Source organism: Protopterus annectens, chromosome 1.part0 (assembly GCF_019279795.1).
Source record: "Protopterus annectens isolate FY-2018-M chromosome 1.part0, PAN1.0, whole genome shotgun sequence".
Classification (NCBI taxonomy): domain Eukaryota; kingdom Metazoa; phylum Chordata; order Ceratodontiformes; family Protopteridae; genus Protopterus; species Protopterus annectens.
In genome coordinates this window covers 92,737,583-92,760,227 of record NC_056725.1, presented here as the reverse complement: position 1 = coordinate 92,760,227, position 22,645 = coordinate 92,737,583, and the positions used below count along the sequence as shown (strand labels likewise).

The 22,645-nt window shown below is 43.6% G+C and overlaps 1 protein-coding gene across 1 annotated transcript in view; it reads right to left on the bottom strand.

Moving 5' to 3' along the window:
* The window catches only part of ZC3H4 (zinc finger CCCH-type containing 4), a 589,226-nt gene that overhangs the window by 211,318 nt on the left and 355,263 nt on the right, over positions 1-22,645 (bottom strand). Inside the window, exon 10 of the mRNA XM_044083867.1 lies at positions 6,132-6,241. Within this exon, the coding sequence (XP_043939802.1) occupies positions 6,132-6,241 (110 nt within the window). The remainder of the gene's footprint in view (positions 1-6,131; positions 6,242-22,645) is intronic.

Genomic DNA, 22,645 nt, shown 5'->3' with positions numbered 1-22,645 from the left:
GTGGAATGTGATCTTATCCCCTGTGGGGTAGGTTTTCCATGGTGCTTATAGCAGAAATAAAAGCAATGGCCAATCCACTTAGAAATGGTTTGCTTTGAAATGCCCCTCCCCTCTGCCCCTGCAGCAAAGGCAAATAGCAGCTGTTCAGTTTTCCTGAGAGGCTTAGTCATGTCCAAATAAAATCTAAGTTGTTTGTGCACGTCCAAAGAGTGCAGTATTCATTCTCCTTTGTTCTGTGGATTAGAAAAGAAGGTCGGCAAATGAATGGACTGATTGAGGGCCACACTGGATACCACTTTGGGCATAAAGGAAGGATTGGTTCTGAGGGACACCCTGTCTGCATGGAAGATGATGAAGGGCTCCACTGCTATGAGGGCCTGTAATTCAGACACTCTTCTTGCAGAAGTGATGGCTAGAAGGAAGGCTGTTTTCCAAGAAAGGAATTTCAATTCTGCAGTTGAAGCTGGCTCAAAAGAGGGTAGAGTGAGCTTTTCCAATACAAAGTTAAGGTCCCAGGATGGAGTAGGGGCTCTCCTGGGTGGTCTTACATTTTTGGCCACTCTGAGGAATTGTTTCAGCAGGTGGTGAGAGAAGAGGGGAGGCTCAGTATTATAATGTGCTGAAATGGCTGAGGGATGAATTTTAATAGAAGAGAAGGAAAGGCCCTTGTGAAGTATCTCTGTTAAGTATTGAAGAATATGTGGTAAGCTGGGCACAGATGTGCCCATCCCCTGAGTTTGGCTCCAGGAACAATATATTTTCCACTTTTCAACATAGGATTTTCGAGTACTAGGCCTCCTTGCCTCCAGAATGACATACAGCACTTGCTTACTGAGGGATGGTATTGGGAGAGCTCAGGTAATTAGCCAGGCTGCAAGGTTCAGGGTTTGAAGGTGGGGGTGTAGAATCTGGCCCTCCTGCTGGGACAGCAGGGAAGGGGTCTGTGGCAGATGCCATGGTTCCAGCAGTGACCTACTGCACAGGAGGGGGTGCCAGTGTTGGCATGGCCAGTCCCGTGCAATGAGTATTGTCCTTGGTTTGCCCTGTTTGATCTTTAGTAGAACTTTTGGGAGGAGAGGCAGAGGGGGAAAGACATAAACTGAGAGGCTTTTCCAGGTGAAGGACAGGGCATCCACTTTCCAAGTTTGTCTGTGGGAAGAACTTGTGCAGAATTTGTCCAATTGGTAGTTCTGAGGGGAGGCAAACATGTCTATTTCTGGGCTCCCCCATTTGTTTCTCAACATGTTGAATATTTTTGGTTCCAGTTTCCACTAGTGTGGGTCCATGAGATTTCTGCTTAGGTCATCTGCCAGTGAATTTAGCTTGCCTGACAGGAATTGAGCTTGTAGGTGCACTTGGTAGCTCAAGGCTGTGTTCCACAGAGCCATGGCTATTCTGCAGAGAAGGTATGAGTGGGTTCCCCCCTGCTTGTTTATGTACCACATAACAGTGGCGTTGTCTGTCTTTACCAATAATTGTCCTAGAAGAATGTGGTCCTTGAAGGCTGTCAGATAATTCTGTACAGCTAACATTTCTTTCTGATTGACATGCAGGTGCATTTGACTCAAGTTCCATTTGCCCTGAATGCACTGCCCTGCCAAGTCAGCCCCCCAATGCATAATCTAATGCATCTGTTGTTAGGGTTTGGGCGGCAAAAGGTAGAGTGAATGGCAGTCCCATGTTGTGGTAGCAGGCCTCTGCCCACCAAAGGAACTCTGTCTTTATACAAGGAATGACAGGAATCACTGATTCCAGGTCCCGAGAATGTTGACACCATAGGCTTTTTAGATATCATTGTAGTTTCCTCATATGCAGTCCAGTCTTGCATATGGAATTAGTAAGATGCAAGAGGCCATGAACCCCAGGGCTTGCAGTATTTTCCTTGCAGATAGCTGGGTCTTTGTGGCCAGTAGTTTGAAGTAGGCTGTCAAATAAACCTGTTTCTCTGGCGTGAGGTAGGCCATCTGGGAAGTTGCATTCAAGCTTGCTCCCAGGAATACAATTTGTTGGCAGGGTACTAGGTGAGATTTCTTTTTGTTAATGGTGTACCCCAGTGAGGTTAGCAGTTTTTTTTACAAATGCCAGATGATTTAATAGTATGTCCTGGCTTTCTGCCTGAATTAGACAATCGTCCAGGTATGGGTATATTTGAATATTTCTTTGCATGCAGAATGCAATGACTGGAGCTAGGCACTTTGTGAATACCCTGGGCGCAGTGGATAAGCCAAAGGGCAGTGCAGAGAACTGATAGTGCATGTAACCTGCTCTGAAACATAGATATTTTCTGCAAGACTCCCTTATTGGGATGTGGAGGTAGGATTCCTTTAAGTCCAATGTTGCCAACCAGGCATTTTTGCCTAGCATGGGAAGCAGCTCATGAAGAGTTAGCATTTTGAATTTTGGGATTACCAAAAAGGTGTTTAGGATAGACAGGTCCAGGACATGACGCCAGGAGTTGTCTTTTCTGGGTACCAGGAAAAGTCTTGAGTAAAAACCTTGTCCCCATTCTTCTGCTGGGACAGGTTGAATAGCCCTGATACTTAGGAGAGACAGGACCTGCTGTTGAGCCTCTGCCCACTGATTTGGGGGTAGGTCTGGCCAACCATTTGGGGTTGGTAAGGTGTGGAAGTGGAATCTTTATCCTTGGGAAACTATAATTAAAACCCATTTGTCTTGGGTAATGAGTTACCAGTTTTTCGCATGCAGGGCGATCTTTCCCCCTAAAGGAGCAGTCAGCTGAGCAGGGCTTGGAAGGTTTAAGATTAAGTCACTGTGACAGTTTACCATAGGGGGGTGTCTTACTACTTCCATCTTTGGAAGTGGAAGCCCCCCACTGCTTAGGCCTGCAAGTACCTTGAGACTGTAGCCTAGGTGGTCTGCAGTTCCTGGGTTTGGACTGAGAAGGCCAGGAAGAGACAGGAAAGGACCAATTCTTAGAAGGCCAATGCCTACTAAATATGGGAGGCTGTACTTGCAGGAAATCTTTAACAGTTTGCATAGATGTGGCTTTTACCTCCATCTTATTAAGTACTTCCTCTGCTTTGTTGCCAAACAGGCGGTCTTGGTTTAAGGGAGCATCCAGCAATTTAGCTTTAACATGATCTGGCAAAGTTTGCTCCTTATGCCAAGCATGCCTTCTAAAAACAGACCCAGTGACAGCAGCCCTACAAGATGCCTCTAAGGAGTCAAAACCACACTGCAAAGTATATTTACCAACTTGTTCAGCAGAATGCATTAAATCCTGTAATTCTTTATTTTCAGTACAGTCAGGAATCAACATCAATTTCTGTTTAAGTAATCCAATAAAATGCTGCTGATGCTTTAACATATGAAACTGGCAGTTTAAGGCCCTAATGGCCAAAGCAGCAGAAGTGTATACCTTCTTACACCATCTGTCCAAGGCCCTGGAATCTCCATCAGAGGGGGTAGGGTTTTTGGCAGTATGAGTCCCTGTGAAATGGTCTCAGGGTCCGCAGTAGGATTCTTAAAGGGGAACTTGTGAGAGTCAGGTATTCTGTAATACTTGTCAGGTTTCATAGGAGCTGCAGGTAAAGTGTCTGGGGCCAGGCGAGATTCCAAGAAGGCATCATCTATGATATCCAGTACAGGAGGGATAGCTAAAGGCTTGTGTTGAGGGAGAAGTAAGAATTCCCAAAGCCTCTTTTTTGGAGTCAGAGTAATTCTGGCGTTCCCAGTGGAAATGCTCCCTAAGAGTGTGCAAAGTTTCACCAAAAGAGAACTCTTCTGGAGGTGAAGCAGAGGGAATGGAGTCCTCTGCATCAGAATCCTCATAGGTAGATAAGGGCAAATCCTGGTCATCAGAATAAACAGAAATTTCAGAATCCTGATCAGAAGGAAAATCAGTTCTAGGTCTCTTACAGGGAGATAGCTGGCTTCCCCTAATTAAAGTGATAAGGTCTTCAGCCATTCTTATCATTTGTTTTTTAGGCACATGGGCCTGACCATGTGTTAGAGAAAAATACTTCAAAAGACCAAAAGCATAATGTTCAGTTCAGGTATCTTTATTCTTGCGCAAGGAGACAAAAAATGCAGTTAGAGTTTGTCTAACTAAATCAGGAAGTGTCAGTTATTATACCTTTCTTTCAAGACATTGCCCACTACGACTGACGTAGTAGATCACCAGTTCACAATTCTGTTACTTTACAGATATTTCTCACATTTCTAGCTGACTCTTCAAAGTTTAAAAAAGATTTTTCAGTAAACAGGATGGCCTTGATGACCACCAGTCAATTATAACTTTCTTGCTATGTGATGTTACAAGTCTAGGTACTATGGCTAATTTAAGCACAATGCAAGTACAAATTTCTGAAGCAGTTTATTGTTCATAATATCTAACTGTCTTGCAGCTTGTGCACTTTTTCATCAACACGAACACAGCTTATTGTCTATAATGAATGGATCTCCAGAAATTATTATTATTCTCCTTTTATTTTCCTGACCTAGCAGAAAATCACCTGCTTTCCAGTACATTTCCAAGGTAAACATGTATTTTGCTGTGCTAGCAAACTAGGTCAGAGTGCATCTTGCAGTGTCAGAAAGCACAATTTCAGAAAAGCATATTTTCAGTTTCAAATAAAACTAATGCTGCATATAGAATAAAAATGTGTTAATCTTCCCTTATTAAAATAAGCATTGCACACACATGCTAATATATATTTTTCTAACACCATGCAGTTTGGACGTCGGTTTTCTAGGCGTGGATAGAGTTTTAGGCCTTCAAGAAGATGGCGTCGGTTTGATATGCAAGTCAGTAGGCCTGAATACACCCTCAGAAGCCTGTGCCTGCACAGTGGCTCTGGACCCATCCAAGGTAGAGACATCTACAGGTTCCATATTCGAAGGAGCATCTTGCGGCATACCGGACTCCGAATGGGACTCAGTAGAGGCCTGCGAATCTGAAGAAGCGGGTATCAGGGGCTGCGAAAGCTCCTCACTGAGTACCGGCGAACTGGCAAGTAGGTTAACGGAAGTGTCATTGGCAGTTTTGAACCTATGCGGGGTCTGTCTCTGTCTTTATCTTTACGTTTTTTCGGAATGTCATTAGTTGGATGGCTTACTAAAGCCATTTCTGGATAATTAAACCGAGTACCGAAATAGTTTGATGCGAAAATGAACTGACAACAAATAGTACGAGGATTGAATAAGGCACAAAACCGACAGCGAGGGAAGTCGTGGTCTGGGCCTAAGCAAGGAATACAGTATGAATGAAAATTTTTATGAAATATTTGCTTTCCACAAGTAATACAATTGTTAACTTTTACTGACATCGGTTTAGAGCAAGAAAAAGGATCCCCAACTGGGTACTTAGTTTTTTTGAAGACTTTGTTTCTTAAACTTGAAAACGAAAATTTCAGGAGTCGGCCGATCGGCACTTGCGAACTGCTTCTGCTTTAGGCACCGCACGGCAAGAAAGACTGGGGTAATGGCATCAGCTGCATGCTTTACACCCCCTGACTACCTGACGTCATGGAAGAAGAGACAGCAACCGATGCAAGACTTTGATAATCAGGCCAGCTGAGGGCTATCTGCAAGCAGATAACCCAAATGTAATGACTGCAACAGTGAAACACGAAAAACATCCTGTCAGCCAACAAGCAGAAGAAACCACACGGAAGCACTTCAAATCCATACAGTAGGGGGGCTTTGCCCCTCACCCCCCCCAATTATCCCAATTCTGAAATCGCACTATAGTGGGGAAAAGGGGCAAACTCTCAAATGCTGTCCAACTGACTCCTTTCCCTGGGTAACTTGTAGGTTATGTGAAGAGTTGTTTAACTGAAAATTTGGTGTTTTCGATCTTATCAGGTAGACCTTATATACACATTTTTTAATAAACATTTATTTCAGTGAATGTGCTTTTGAGTCAGCTCTTCCTTACTCACTGTAATACGTTTACACTAAGATTTAACAAAATCAGACAATAACATATTTGACTCCTATCAGTACAGGGTATACAAAGAAAGCACTTCAAACACCAACCAAAAGAAGTGGAGTTTCCTCAAACAGGAATGTCTTAATCTAAGCCCAGCAAATGTACACATATTGCAGTTTATTATTTTAGTTATGCACATACAAGCAATTAGTTATTCTAACTTTTCTCTCCCACTTACCTTGTTAAGCAGCTCCTGTGTTTCTTCAGTAAGTGGTTCATGAGAAAATATACACTTATCTCCAGTACTGCAATTTCCTGTTGTATGAAATAGCTTGCAAGGGAAGTCACGTATCACATATTAAGGAAATTTAAGCAAAAGTACAATGAGCAAATACACCTTCATAACTGCAAACAAGCTGCCCTCTTTTATGCAATGCTCAGTTAAGATGCTGGTTACACTAAACACAGGCATAACTGCAACACAGACCCATTTTACAGATCACTGGAAGAGTTCTTTTAAAGAAAAGCTGAGTAATAAGTCTAGTCCTCATCATTTACTAGGTACAAAAACATCCAGTCAGGAGGAGCAAGGAAATCCTTCTGATACGACAGAGGACAATGCCAATCATGTGACTCAACAATGATAACTATCAATATTCATGCATGCTCAGCCTTCTTCTCAACCACTCAAAAGAGAAGGGCAATTAATAAAAGTAAAATTCAATACCTGAAAAGGAATAAAAATGAAAAAATGTTAAAACCTACACATCAAATAGAACATATGAGAAAAATAAATTAGCTAAAAGTGTTGAGGTAGCAAAACAAGTAACAAGGTCAAACAGAAAGCCATACAGAGAAGAAATGTTATGTACTTACCATAACAGTGCATCTATACTGTCTGTTTTTGTCCTTCCTCAAGCTTTGGGTTTTCTATCAGGCCTCAGATCAGATTTCAGCACTTCTCAGACTTTGGATATGCAGCTCAAGCTCCTACCCTTGCCCATAATCTTCTCCCAAGCCATAGACTGCCTCAGATGAAGTTGGTCCCTAAATATAAACATATAGAATGGAAACAGTTCTATAAATGTCTAGAAACATAACAGGAAGTATATCTGGAGCTAAGGAAGGAACAGACCAAAAGGAAAATACCTCCAGATCTTACCAGGAGACCAAATAAATACCTTATTCCAGTAGGATGAAAACAGACAACACAGATGCATTGTTATGGTGCATACAAAACTTTTGTATCTGAAGATGTCTTTTTCATCCATTCCTCAACCTTTGGGACAGAGTGTTCAGCTAGTGTCAACCTAAGGTAGTCTCACTGAAGAAAATTCTGGAGTATGGCAGACACAAATCTTGCCCTGTTCCTAGAAACTAATTCTAACTTGTGATGAGCTATGAAGGTATAAGCATTGGTCCGACTAGCAGCAGCACAATCATCATCTATAGAAGTGCTGGATAAAAAGACATGAAGACTGACCTTGTAGAGTGAGCTCATGATGGTCTTGGTAAAGGCAAGCCCTTGTGTTCATACACAAATAAATTCAGTGAGCCATCATTCTAATGTAAGTTTAGACATAGACTGTCTCCAGTTTAGCTTCTGAAAATAAAATAAACAAGTGGTCTGATTTCCTGAAAGGTTTTGTTCTGTGTAGATAAAATCTTAACTGGCTGTCTACGTCCAATAAATGAAAGTATATATTCCCCTTTATTGGAGAATTTTGGGAAGAACATTAGTAAATTAAAGGATTGGTTTACAGTTAATTCAGAACCTATTTTCGGAAGAAAGGATGGACTGGTGCAGAGAGAAAAATGATACAAGGTGGCTGGCAAGAAGTTCCAAAACTCTTCTATCAGAAGTAATGTCAACTAGAAAAATGGTTTTCAAGGACAAAAATTTTAGATCAGCCTTTACTGTGGATTCAAAGGGATACCGAGTTAAGGCTTGGACAAGAATTGTTACACCAAAGAAGAGGTAGGGTCTTTGATAGGTGGCCTGAGCAAAAAAGTACATAAGGCCAGTGACAAATGAACATTGCCTTCAAGGGAACTGGTGATTACAGCCAGGTGTACTTTGTAGAGTAACATGTTCCACTAAGAAAAATGGAAGTCAGGAATTCTAAAACTGCTGGAATGGGTGCTGAAAGGGAGGGTCTAGATTTCTTTTGTTCGCCCAAATAGAGAATCGCTTCCAATTCCTCTTGTATATCTTCCTAATGAAGACGTTTTTTTTAGAAGAAGAAATAAGGTGGGCAAAACCATCATTGGAAGTGGAGAAACCATTCAGCCAACCTGAAGGGTGAGGTATCCCAAAGAGGTGGAGCAGAAGATCCGACCAGAATCCAAGGAGGGCATATCAGATGAGGCAAGAGCAGTAAGATCTACACTTGTTGAGGTCAAAATGGAAAAATGAAGACAGCTTTGCTCTTCTGTTGATGAGTTTTCTGTAAAAACTATGATACAAGTGTGTGGGAGGATAGGTATAAAAGAGGTTAGAGTGCCAATTGTGGATCTGAGCATTCCTTGGCAACTCCCCCCCTCTGGGGTGATTAGGGAAAAATCTACTGCATTTGGAATTGTGCAGAGAGACAAACAGGTCACAGCATGTGCTTCATGTGTTCCCCTACTGAAGGATTGAGAGACCACTCTTGATGCATTAGAATAGATCTGCTCTGTTTGCCTACTAGAATGCTGGACTTCCACAGAATCTTTGCATTGTTAAAAGGAAGCAGTTGGAAGAGATCACCCACTGTCACCCTCTTATCGTTTCCCAACATAAGGGATAAGAATGGGTTCCTCCCTGTTTGCTGATGTACCACACCACTGACATGCTGTCCATCTGAATTGCAATCATCCCTTGAGTAAGAATGCCTTGAAAAGCCTGCAATGCTAGAAGGACTGCCCTCATCACTATGACACTGATATGAAGGTTGGCCTTTAAGGAGGACCATGAGGCTTGGACTATCCGTCTCCAGTAATGACACACACCGACACACACACAGACACAGACACACACACAGACACAGACAGACACACACACAGACACACACACAGACACACACACAGACACAGACACACACAGACACAGACACAGACACACAGACACAGACACACAGACACACACACAGACACACACACAGACACAGACATTGACAGACACACACACAGACACACACACAGACACACACACAGACACACACACAGACACACACACAGACACACACAAAGACACAAAAACAGACACACACAGACACAGACACAGACACACACACAGACAGACACAGACACACACACAGACACAGACGCAGACAGACACAGACAGACACAGACGCAGACAGACACAGACGCAGACAGACACAGACGCAGACACACACACAGACACAGACAGAGACACACACACACACACACACAGACACAGACGCAGACAGACGCAGACGCAGACAGACACAGACGCAGACAGACACAGACGCAGACAGACACAGACGCAGACAGACACAGACGCAGACAGACACAGACGCAGACAGACAGACAGACGCAGACAGACGCAGACAGACAGACACAGACGCACACAGACAGACACAGACGCACACAGACAGACACAGACAGACACAGACAGACACAGACAGGCAGACAGACACAGACAGGCAGACAGACACAGACAGGCAGACAGACACAGACAGACACACCAAATGGGAAGCATCCTTGTTCAATGTGGCTTTGGGCAATGGAAGGACACTAGGCCAGCACTGCAAAACATCTGGATACATGCTGTCAACAGATCATGGTGATTCAAATGGGAGATGCCATTGGATTTTGATTCATAGACCACTAGACCCCCAGAGTCTACTGTAGAACTCTTGTGTAGTATTTCACTGAGGGTAAAAGGGTTATAGAGGGTGCCACTGCCCTAGAATCTGAAAAAAACAGCCAGGCTGGTGGTGATTGAAGAGTTAGTAGATTCTTTGTTTGAAGTTGTAATTTGGATAATTTGGACTGAGGAAGCAGTGCTACTTGAGAAACTGTATCCAGATGAGCTCCTAAGAACTCCAGGGTTTTGCTGGGAAGGAGATGAGATTTGTCACAGTTGACTGTGATGTCCAAATGTAGACATAAATGCAGCAGGCAATCTCTAGTGCATGTCAGCAGATGCCTGTTGGAGCTGTGAGCAGCCAGTTGTTGAGGTACTGAAACACTCGGAATCCAAGCAATCTCAAGTGAGCTGCAACCACTGCCATGCATTTGGTAAACACCCCGGTGGCTGTGCTAAGACTGAAGGCAGGGCTCTAATTGCAAATGGCTGGCTCCCAGATGGAAGCGAAGGTATCTCCTGGATCACCTGTCTATTTTTATGTGATAGTATGCATCCTAGAGATCTATTGAGCACATTCAATCATCCTTCCTCAAAAGAGGAATTATGGACTGAACCGAGACCATTTGGAACTTGAAGTGTTTGACAAACTGGTTTAAGTGGGTTAGGTCCAAAACTGGCCTGAGATCCCATCTTCTTAGGCACCAAAAAGATTCTTGAATAAGTTCTGAATACTCATTGGTCTGGTAGAACCTCTTATCTCTGCAGCTGCTTCTTTCCTCTGATGGGATGTCACATTGGGAATGGGTGGGGGAAAGAAAAAGGGAACGTAAACGCCTCTAGTAATTATTCTCTGCACCCAGACATCTTTGGTGTTGTATGTCCAGGCTTGTGGGTGCAGAAATAAGCACACCTCCAGTTAGGGGGATGGGCAGAGGGACTTTTTTCAGCAAGTTCCTTTTTCATGGCTGCAGCAATCACCATAGCATCAACGGGGGAACCCCTGCTTCAATGGGCAAAGTTCTTAGGTGCAACCAGGTACTTGTCTTGGTTCTTAAGGACAAGACTGGTTGTATCCAGGGCCTTCCAAGACTAATAGAAAATGAGGGCCACCATTTCATCTTCTGGGGGAACCACCTAGGATGCACCTGAGTTGGTTCCAAAAGCCTCAAGAAACACTGACTCCTCTTAGGAAGAGGCTTCAGAAGACCAACCACCTTCTGTCTCAGACGTTTGATAATTTCTTCTAATGAGACATTTTCAAGGGTGACCCTCAAGGTCTCTACCCCTTCATCGATGTCTTCCGTTAAAGACTCCTGTGGGGGAATCAATGTGCTTCCTCTTACATGTACTCTTCTAGGGAACTTCCTCATGGGAATGATCCAAGGAGAAGCTGGAACTGTTTAGGGAAATACTGCAAAAGGACTATTTTGAGGCTAGAACAAACCAGCTGCCCCAATGGGACAGAATGAGCAGGCTCAGGATCTAGGGCAGACAGTTGTGGAGGACGACGACCTGGGTGGAGGTGGGAGAATAAGGATTTCCTGTCTCCAGGCATGTGGTGAGCTCTTTCCACTGCTTCAAATGTAGTCACTAATGTGCAGCCCAGGACCACTCCAGCAGAAGATGAAGCCAACTGCAAGAGAAATCCAGAACTCGAAAGAGAGGTCTGAGCCAAACTGTGACTCACTGAGGACCCAAGGAGAATGGACAGCTCTGAAAATCTCCAAGACGAACCCCTAGTCATGGATCCAGAATCGAAGCTATGGCTTAGAGATCCCTCCAGCTCAGACAAGGTCAGCCCTGGCTGAATCACAGAAGATGCTGGAGTTGATGAAGGATATTTCTTCAGAAATGACCCAGACAATCCTGGAGTTATCAGATTTTGAACCTCCAAAGCCATGCGGCAGATTGGAGTAGCAGTAACTAAAGGTGTCTGGATTTGTCCAAAGCTCACAAGTCCAATGGGAGATGGAGATGGCAGAACTCCCAACTTAGATCGCCAACTGGAACAATCCACTCCAACACCAAGAACCAAAGCGGCAAACTCGGAAACTTGACATTGCGCTTTATTATACAACTGCAATGGTTAAAAAAAGAAGTTATGTACTCACCATAATGTTCCAGCTGAGTAGTTAGACTTCATTTGTCAGCAATCTGTGGGTTTCGGATCAAAAACGGATCCAAGCCGGCAGCTTACCAAGCTAAAGATTCGAGCTCCAAGCTCCTCCCCCTTACCCATACTACACTGCAACCTCCTTCCAATCCTCAGATCGGGTTTGCCACCCACTGCGTGACACACAACAACCTAAGATATAAAAAACTGACCAGAATACATAAACTAGGCTCACCAGACTCAGGACATTGAGCCCGAAACACAGACATAAACCACCAAGGTCAGGGGGAAGGAGGGAGGGAAGGTTGCTGACAAATGAAGTCTAACTACTCAGATGGAACGTTATGGTGAGTACAGAACTTCTTTATCTGAAGTAGTTAACTTCATTTGATCATCAACCTGTGGGACAGAGTCCCCAGCTACCAATAATCTTGGGAGGCCCTTAAGGAAGGATATTCCGGAGCACTGCAGAACCAAAAATAAGCCCTTTCTCTAGACACCATATCCAGCTTATAATGGAATAATAAAAGTGTGAAAGGAAGCCTAGGTAGCCACTGAACAAATGTCATCCAGGGAAACTCTAGACCAGAATGCAGCAAAAGTAGCCATAGAACGAGTAGAATGAGCATGAACCCCTTCAGGTTCCGGTAATCCATGTTCTTGGTATGCCTGTAAAATACAAAGCGAGATCCATCTAGCAAGAGTCACCTTTGAAACTGGTTTCCCTAAAAAGGGTTTAGCAAAGGAAACAAAAAGCTGATCAGACGTACGGAAGGGTTTAGACCTATGTAAGTAAAAGAGTAACTGTCTGTGAATGTCCAGCAAATGAAGTTTGTATTCCTCTTTATTTTGAAAATTAGGGAAACGTACAGGTAGATTAATAGACTGATTAATGTTGGACTCCGAAGCAACTTTAGGAAGGAAAGAAGGGTTAGTCTTGAGAGACACCTTATCCTTATAAAAACTAGGTACGGGGGTTTCATGCACAAGGCTTGAAGCTCCAACACTCTTCTGGCTGAGGTGATAGCTACCAGGAAGGCTGTCTTCCATGACAAGAATTTCAAATCAACTGATGCTGCAGGTTCGAAAGGAGGAGCAACTAAAGCCTGAAGAACCAAGGTCAAATCCCACGGAGGAGAAGGATGTTTGATAGGTGGTCTCAGTAAAAAAAGTACTTTTGATAAAGGTCTTACAAATTCTGGCAGCAGCTAGAGAACCTGAATTCTCTCCTACATGAAAGTGGGATATAGCCGCCAGCTGGACTTTCACTGTGGAAGAGCTGGCCTCTTGCTGGAAGATTTGAGACAAAAAGTCCAACACCGCTGGAACAGGAGCGGTAAAGGGATCTAAATTTCTCTGAGTAGCCCAAATGGAAAAACGCTTCAATTTACTATAGTACACCTTTCTGGTAGAAGACTTGTGTGCTGCTACCAGAATGGACTTAACGGGGGAAGAGAGACCGAGAGTCCTGGCAATTAATGGAACTGGAGCATCCAAGCAGTAAGCTTAAGGCTGTCCAGATTCGGTGGAGGAATTCCCGAGGGATGATGAATGTGAACTGGAATGGGATCCAATATCGAGGGTGGAGATACTAGATGAGACCGTAGGAAGGGAAAACAGATCTGATGAGGCCAGAATGGGGCTATGAGGATAATGCTGCTCCCTAACCACCAAGCTTTCTGTAAGAATTTTTCATGAGAGGAAGCGGGGGGTACATATAAAGAAGACCAGGTGGCCAGCATGGACAAGCGCGTCTCTGGGGGCTTTCCCCCTCGGGGGAATCAGAGCAAAAGACTCGCTGCACTACACATTGGACGGCGATGCGAAGAGATCACAGCAAGGCTTGACCCCACTTGAGGAAGACCTGTTCCGCTACATAAGGGTTCAGAGACCACTCATAAGGCAAAAGGACAGTCCTGCTCAGTTTGTCTGCCAAAATGTTGGACTGACCCAGAATGTGCGTTGCTATCAGAAAACGGTTGGTGATCGCCCATTCCCACACTCTCATGGCCTCTCGACAAAGTGGATAGGACCTGGCTCCCCTGTGTGTTGATATACCAGATGAATGACATTGTCTGACTGAATCGCAATAGTTCCCAGAGGAAGAGAAGCATGAAGAGCCTGCAGCGCTAAAAGGACTGCACTCATCTCTAGAACACGGATATGCAGAACGGTCTCGCTTGGTGTCCACGTGCCTTTGACAGTCCTGCTCAAGCAATGCGCCCCCCCCCACCCTAAGCGGGAGGCGTCCGTGGTTACCGTGGCTTGGGGAGGAGGCATAACAAAGGGGCACCCTTCTCGCAGATCCTGGGATTGAAGCCACCACATGAGAGAAGCTTTGCACACTTTGCTTAGAGGGATCTGGAAATCTAGGGGCTGATATAACAGAGACCACTGAACTTGTAGCATCCACTGTAACACTCTCATATGCAGATGTGCACAAGGAACCAGATTTATAGCTGCTGCCATGGACCCCAGGGCTCTCAGGACTAACTCTGCTGGGGGCGAAGGAGTCTGAAGAAGCGCCAAGACATGAAGGGTCATGCTCCGAAGTCAGTCTGGGATCAAAAATATCCTGGCCTGAAGAGAATCTATTCTTGCCCCTATGAAGTCCAGAATCTGAAAAGGCTGAAGAGAGGACTTCTTGAGGTTTATTGTAAAACCCAGCAGATTCGACAACTGAAGAAAGGAATTTCTGGCTCGCACAAGTTGATGCCTGGTGGGGGCAGTGAGGAGCCAGTCCAGGTACGGGAAGACCTGAATGCCCTGAAGCCTCAGGTGGGCTGCTACAACTGCCATGACCTTGGTAAACACCCTGGAGGCTGTGGTGAGACCGAAGGGTAGGACCCTGAACTGGTAGTGACTGGCTCCTAGCTGAAGGTGGAGGAACCTCCTGGATCGCCTGTCCATCAGGATATGGTAGTACGCATCCTTGAGGTCTACTGAGCACATCCAGTCTTCTGCCTGCAAGAATGGCAGGATGGATTGTAATGTGACCATCTGGAACTTCTCCTTGGCAACGGACAGGTTCATCGTGGATAGGTCAAGAATCGGCCTCAAGACCCCCTTCTTTTTTGGCACAAAAAGAACCTGGAATAGATGCCTGATCCAGACTGGTCTGGGGGCACTGGCCGGATTGCTCTTTTGCTAGCAGCTTTTCTAGTTCCAAAGCTGCCACCTTCTTCTGATTGGGTGGGACGACCGAGAGGTGCCTCGTGGATAGGGGACAGTTTATGAAGGGAATGGAATAACCTCTGGATATTATTCGAAGCACCCAGCGATCTGATGTTATGGACTCCAACTGAGCTAGGTGCCTCAAAACATGCCCCCTGACTGCCTCCAGAGTGGAGCAGTCGAGCAACCCCTCAGGGCTGCTGCGCGGGTCGATTGGAAAAGGATTCCCGTGACTAGAAGTTCTTCAGTCCCCCTCTGCCTCTGGGCCGGCATCCACCTTGTCACCCTCTGTCTCTAGGGGAGGAGTCCAGAGCATTCTGGGAATGCTGAGACTTCTGGAACCACAACTTCTTCTGCCCTCGCTGGTTCCTGGAGAAGGACCTTTGAGGGGTGGAGAAGCAGATCCCAACGGCCGACAGCATTTTCCCATCCTTCTCACTCTGGACTAGTGTGTCTTGGACAGTCTTTCCCAACAGGGTTGAACCGTCAAAAGGGGCATTCGCGAAGGACGCCTTGAAAGGTTCCGAAAAATCACAAAGCCAGAGCCAAGCATGACGCCTCATGGCAATACCAGATCCGGGTGCCCTAGCGGCTCCCTCGGCAGCCTGGGAGAGTCAACGCATGGACGTATTTAAAACCGACTCAAGAGTGGCCATACAAGCCGAGAATGACCGTTTACCCTTGGCCAAAATGGACTCCAGGGGAGACTCCACGTACTCTTTCACAAGGTCACGCTGAAGTCTAATCACATGAGCCATGTAGTTCAGCACCCTTATAGCAAAGGTAGCTGAAGCAAACGTCCGCTTTCCAAGACGCTCCATCGCCCTAGACTCCTTGCCCTTAGGATGAACCGAGGAACTTTCCTGGGCCAGTTCCTTTTTGGTGGCCGCCACCACCACCATGGCATCAACTGAGGGACCCTTACTCCATGTGGGCGTGTCAGCAGGAGGGCTCAATACTTTATCTGGCCATTTGGGTATTGGCTCTACAGTGTCCGGTTCCTTCCAAGCTCTGGTGGTAATGAGGTCCACCAAAGGATCAGCCGGGAGGGACATCCAAGAGGTAGATGGGCCTGTGTCGAATGCCTCCAGAAATACTGACTCATCTGAGGAAGGCATTTGGGTGGAACAGCCCCCCCCCCCCGGCAGTGAATTTCCATTATGTCTCCGAAGGAGACATCTTTGGGGGGTGATCTGGGGGAGCCTTCCCCTTCCTCCAAGTCAGTATCCTCAGTGAGGGAGTCGGGGGAGTCCATGTGCCTCCTCTTGAACTGGCATTTGCAAGGGACCTCCTCGGGGGGGGCTCACAAACAGTCTCGTATTCCTCGAGGGGAACCGTCTGGGGCGTATCAGACACAGGCTGCCCCTGGGAGGACTGGATGATAGAAGACATACTCAACTGCGAGGGAGCAGGGACGGACTCTGATGAAAGAGTGAGGGGTCTCAATCCTCCTTAGAGTACCCTCTCCACAACGTCGAAGGTCGAAGGGGAACTGGCTTCCCTGAAACTGGTGGGGCAGGTATAGCCTTGCCCCTCGGATCTGACGAGGGGATCAGGGCCGAGCCCGGAACAGTCGGACCCAGAGGGATGGTATGCCCCAACCACAACTGGGCTGATGACACACTCATCACCTCGGCTCCGACGCCCAGATCTCGGCTCCAAGAGCGCGGATTCGACAAAGGATCCGACAGACTCGAAGGCATGGCCGGCGTCGAGGTTGGAGAGACCATCGGCGCCGACCCTCTGACTCCAGGGCTCCTCGGATCCAGGGACACCGAAACCCAGGGATGGATCGGAGAAAGAACTATTGGGGCGAATGTCAGAGCCAAACACTCTGCTCCGGTGGGAGGGGGAGCCAGCAACACTCCCATCTGCAAATGAGTCTGCAAGAACCTTATCATCTGGTCCATGTCAGCTTCAGAGAGGCTCCTTGTGGATCTGGAGGATGCCACAGACACCGGACGGGAGGGCCGATGTGAGGATGACCTTGAAGCGGGCAGAGCCTCCTCCTCCGGCTCTGAGGAGAATCTTGGAGAACGGAGCTGAAGGGAAGACAGCCTAGTAACTTTTTCTGGCGTGGAGACCACTTTAGCAAGGGAGGCCCAATGGATCAGAGTCCGCTTGCCTCTTTCGACCCCTCTCCCTGTCTCTCTCTTTCTCTATCATTCTCTTTATGCTTCTCCTTCCTGGCCTCTCTGTCACCCTGTTTAGAAGTGGGAGTATGAGTCCCAGACAGGGGAGGAGGGCCAGAAGCTTGAACAGCTACAGCCTTGGCCGAAAAAGAATTTGTTGCTGGTTCTGCTGGAAGAAGACCAGCTAGAATCAGCTTGGTCCTGCGATCCCACAGGGACAGAGGGTTGAAGGCTGCGCATATTTTGCAGCCCGAAGTAAGGTGTGGAACCCCTAAACAAACCACGCACAGAGAGCGACCATCGGCCAGCGACAGCTTATGACCACACTCTGTGCATTTAGAAAAAGTCAGTTTTTGCGACTCTGACATAACCAGCTACACTAAACAAGGATAACCAGCCAAACGCGCATATACACATGCCAACTAGCCAAACGCGCACACACACACATGCCAAGGGTGGGAAGGGGAGGCCTACACTAGGGGAAAGTTTATAACTTTAAACTTTCTTTTCTCTCTTTTTTTTTTTTTTTTTTTTTTTGCAGAAAACCAAAGGTTAAACGGGAAAAACTAACTACACACACACTAACACAGTGCACAGCTAAAGTTTGGTGGAAAACAAACCCACTTTACCTGCCTGGAGCTCAAAGATCCCGTCTTGGCGAAGCCGTGGCAAACGAGATCTGAGGATTGGAAGGAGGTTGCAGTGTAGTATGGGTAAGGGGGAGGAGCTTGGAGCTCAGATCTTTAACTTGGTAAGCTGCTGACTCGGATCCATTTCAGATCTGAAACCCACAGGTTGATGATCAAATGAAGTTAACTACTTCAGATCAGTAGTTAAGCGCTTTCATCCCCAATGGGAATTCATCAGAACTACTATACATGTCAATCAACCTGTTTAAATACTTATTTAAAATCACATGAGCATTCAATTAAAATCTTAAATATTACACTTAAAACACAAAATAAAAATACAACTAAAAATATTGTACACATTAGACAACAAATATTAATGTTAAAAAAAATATTAGAATTATGACTGTAATTAACAATCCAAACTTTTAAGTTTCAAAACAGGAACAACAGAACAGGCTTCATTTAAAACAGGAAACACTTGTGTGTTCAAACTGAGTTGCCATATAAGTTCCCGGACAAGTAAATGGTCCTCAATAATTTTACCCCTCACATCCCTTTGTAATTGCTTAACTACAGTATAGCTAAAATAAAGGGGTGGAAAATCCTTAACATATCAATACAATGCATTAGATTCCTTACACTTCTTAATATCCCTTTCATGTTCATAGATTCTAACCTTCACTTTCCTTATGGTTTTCCCAATATAAAAGCCAGGACATATCTGGCACCATGCTGTATAAATTGCCCAGTTTGTTGTACCTACCCTTGATTCTGATCAACTTTCTGTTCAAGGTAACGGAATCACCCACTGAAATAAATTTACACATTACACAATGGCCCCATTTGGGCATACCAACCTTAAATGTATCCCCACTTCTATTATAACTAGATCCTCTTTCTGTTAATTCTTTAAAACAGGTATTTCTTCTGTATACTATCACTGGGTTATCTCCCGACCAATTTTGTAGTTTGGTATTAGATGTAATAAACCAATTATTTTTGAATATTCGTAACACTATAAGAATCTAATGTGAAAGCTAAAACACAAGGTTTTGAAAAAGCTTTTTTAACCACTACTCCATGATTAGTGGACTCCAACCACCCCCCTTGTCACTATAATTTAATAAAGGGCAATACATTCTTTTATCAACCACCTCATTTTTAATAGGTAAGAGAAAATCCATAGGATACTCCTGCTTAACAAACATTTCCAACAGTTTGTCGCACTCAATTAAAAATACTGCATCATCCGACACCATCCTGGCAAGTCTGACCAGTTGACCTTCACCACAGATTTCTTCTGAAATTTGGGATGACAACTTTGAAAATGTAAATAACTATTTGAAATTGTGGGCTTACAATGGATATTTGACACAAAACAAATTTTCTCATAATCTTTGACGATTTCAACATCCAAAAATATTTTATCACAATCAAATGAATGAAAAAATCTCAAAAATGATGAAGTATTATTAATGTAATTCAAAAAATCAATCAACCTATCCTCATTATCATCCCATATGATAAATAAATCATCCAAAAAGTGGGTAGAGGAAAAAAACAATTAATGAAGGAGGAATTAAACACACAATTCTTTTTCCAATATCCCATTATCAAATTAGCAAAACTGAGGGCACATGCTGCCACCATTGCTACCATATTTGATTGTTTAAAAAGTTGATCTTCAAAATACAAAATGTTACTGGAAAGTACCATAATCATAAAACTAACTAGAACATTAATTCATTTATTTTATTTATTTATCATTTGTTTACCGGGAAAGTCCGAGTAGGTTCCACAGAGCCTGTTTTCAGCGGAGGCCCGGGGAGAAATGCTCCAGTCTTGAGAGAACACCTGCATATCTTCTAAAGTATCCTTGAACCACCTTAACCCCTCATTGTGGGGGATAACTGAATACAGGTTACATACATCAACTGTAACCAGTAGGCTTTTTTTTTTTATTTATTTAACCTTCGACAGCTTATCTAGAAAATCCCAAGAATCATAGCAAATTAGTGAAACACATGAAAGAGACTGTTTTAGCCAACTGTTAATATATTTGGAAATGTAATAGGTTTTGCTCCTATTACCATCTGCAATTTGGTCTCATTTTTATGTATTTTCGGAATGCCACAAATCCCTGCAATAACTGGACAATTATTAAATAGAAAGTCATACTCATCTCTACTAATCTGACCCTGCATAGGTATGTCATATAACTGAATGTCCACTTTACTGTACGCAATGTCTAACTCATTCCTAGAAATTTCGAAAGTCATTAGTAAATAAAAGAAAATTCATCCTATTAATATAATCCAGGGTCCATAAACACAATCCCCCCATCTTTGTCAGGTTTCATGATTCTAAGACTTTTATCAATGACAATGTCCCATAAAAGGTCTCTTTCATCCTTGCTTAGATTGTAACAAGGACCTTTTAACGGATCACGTATAACCTTTCCTATATCTCTATCCCATAACTGCTCAAACATGGCTATTGTAGTATTAGATGGTGGATTAAAAATACTAGATCTTTTTAAACAAGCATCACTGCACATTTGTTCCAACGGTACTAGTACCTCAAACCAAACAGTTAAGTTTTCGAACAAATATTTCTAAATCTAATAACTTTTAACCCACCTTTGCCCTTGCCTCAGGTACAAAATTAAAACATTTTGCATGAGCAGTGTTAAATCCCCTGTTATAAAAGTTAAATATAGTGAAGTCAGAATCAATATTCAGTTCCGTTCTCATAAAGTCACCATTTTCACCTCCCAACTTAATCTGGGTCCTGAGAAATTTCCTCATCATTCTGTCCACATCAGTTAAAGATAGGATCCTGGTAGACCTGAAGGAGAAGAAGGATGGGGGCTGTAGAAACTCTGTATGGAGTTTCTTGGAGAAAATAACAGTGAAGTCTTGATGAAATCTGCTTCGGTGAGAATAAGGGCTGTTTATGGGCAGAGGACTTGCAATGAGCCAGTACCAGACCCGAAGAGATGGAAATCTTTGGTGGCAGAGCCGAAGTTGGCACTGAGTGAGAAAAACAATTCCTCAAGTCTTTAGACTTTTTTCTTTTTACTCATCTTTGGACTTATCTTTCTCCCCAAAGACTTTTCTCCAGGTTTTGCAATGGAGGGGAAGCTCCAGACAAAGTAAAAGCAAAAGAAGAAGAAAGGCAGTACACCTTTCAAAATAAGCTTGCTTCACATTCAACCTCAAGATGGATGGCCCCAAGGAAATATACACATTCGGAATAGGCATCTAAGTTGCAAATTTTTTCCCCACAAGATGAACATTTCCTACATCTTGTAGGTTTATCTGACATCCTGATCCTAAATAAGAAATAAACAACTAAACAGAAACAACTAAAGAGTAGAACAGGATACCAGTGATGTTATCAAGAAACTCTCAAACTTGGGAAGGAAAATACCAATAATGGTACCAATAAATACTAAAAGGAGTAAGGAAAGAAGAGAAGATATGCCTAGAAGAAAGCAACACCACAATGGAATTCTAGAAATAATATACAAACGTTGTGAGTGTGTGTGTATATATCTATATATTTATATCTATATATCTATATATCTATATATATATATATATATATATATATATATATATATATATATATATCTATATATATATATATATATATATATATATATATATATATTGTTTGTCTTTTCACGGTTAGGGGTCGCCACAGCAAAACTCCGGTCCACTAATGATTGGCAGTAGATTTTTATGGTGCCGAGTTGCCAGCCCGACACCCAACCTTCAACGAAGGCACGCCCACTCACGCATGTCTTTCGGAGACCACTCGACCGCGGGGAGGACATGCAGACTCCACACAGAAGGCACTACAACCGAGAATCGAACAGGAGAACCTCTTGCTGTGAGGCAACAACGCTACCGCTGTAATATATATCTATATTAATCCAGCCAAAATGAAGTAGCAAAGGCAACTATGGAACATGAAGGTAGCCAAACTCGCATAAAAAATGAGAAAATAGTCCTTTATTAGTGCACACAGGTAAGTGCTTTCAACAGTTCGCTTCATCAGACCATAAAAATCCCTCCATCAAAAACACTCCCTTATATATCCATCATACAAATCACTTAAACAATTATTCAATAAAAATCTTAAAGGTAAAATGTATCATTAGAACTTCATAACCTATAATACACTCTAGCAACATACTTCACGTAGAGCATGATGCATGTCTAAAAGCAGACTAAATTAAAAACTGTCATCTAAACAGACATTATAATTAAAATATGTATACAAACATATATAGCAGCAGTTATTAAATGCTAGTGTACCCAAGTGGCATGTATTAAATGGATGGCATAGTGTCACACAAGGTGGGCATCAAATTAAAATTATCCAGCAAGTATAAAGACCATCATGAAAAGCAATTATCAAATGGTCAAAACCAGTGATATGAACAATGCTACATACATAGCAATGATTAAAGGAACTAAATGAAAGACGAAGAATATATATAAAATAAATCAACATCTTATTTCATACAGGAAATGACATAAAGATCAAATAATATAGACATTAAGCAAATTCAACAGTCATAGCATTTCATAATCATCATTATTATAGAACAGTCAGAGTTCGTTAAACCTTGGTGCCCTCATTTAACAACCATTCTTCTGGACTTCAAGACAGGTTTGAGGTAGGCTCTTTCATTAAGGCCTCTACCTCTATCTGCTCAATCTCAAAATCCAGTTCATTTCCCTCTTCTCAGTACCATTTCTTATATCACCCTCCTGGATGATTGGTGTAATGGTATCTACAGCCATAAAATGAAACATGTGCTCCTCTCCCATAGCTAAAACATGCTTCGCTAGGGCATTATTAGGAGAATTCACC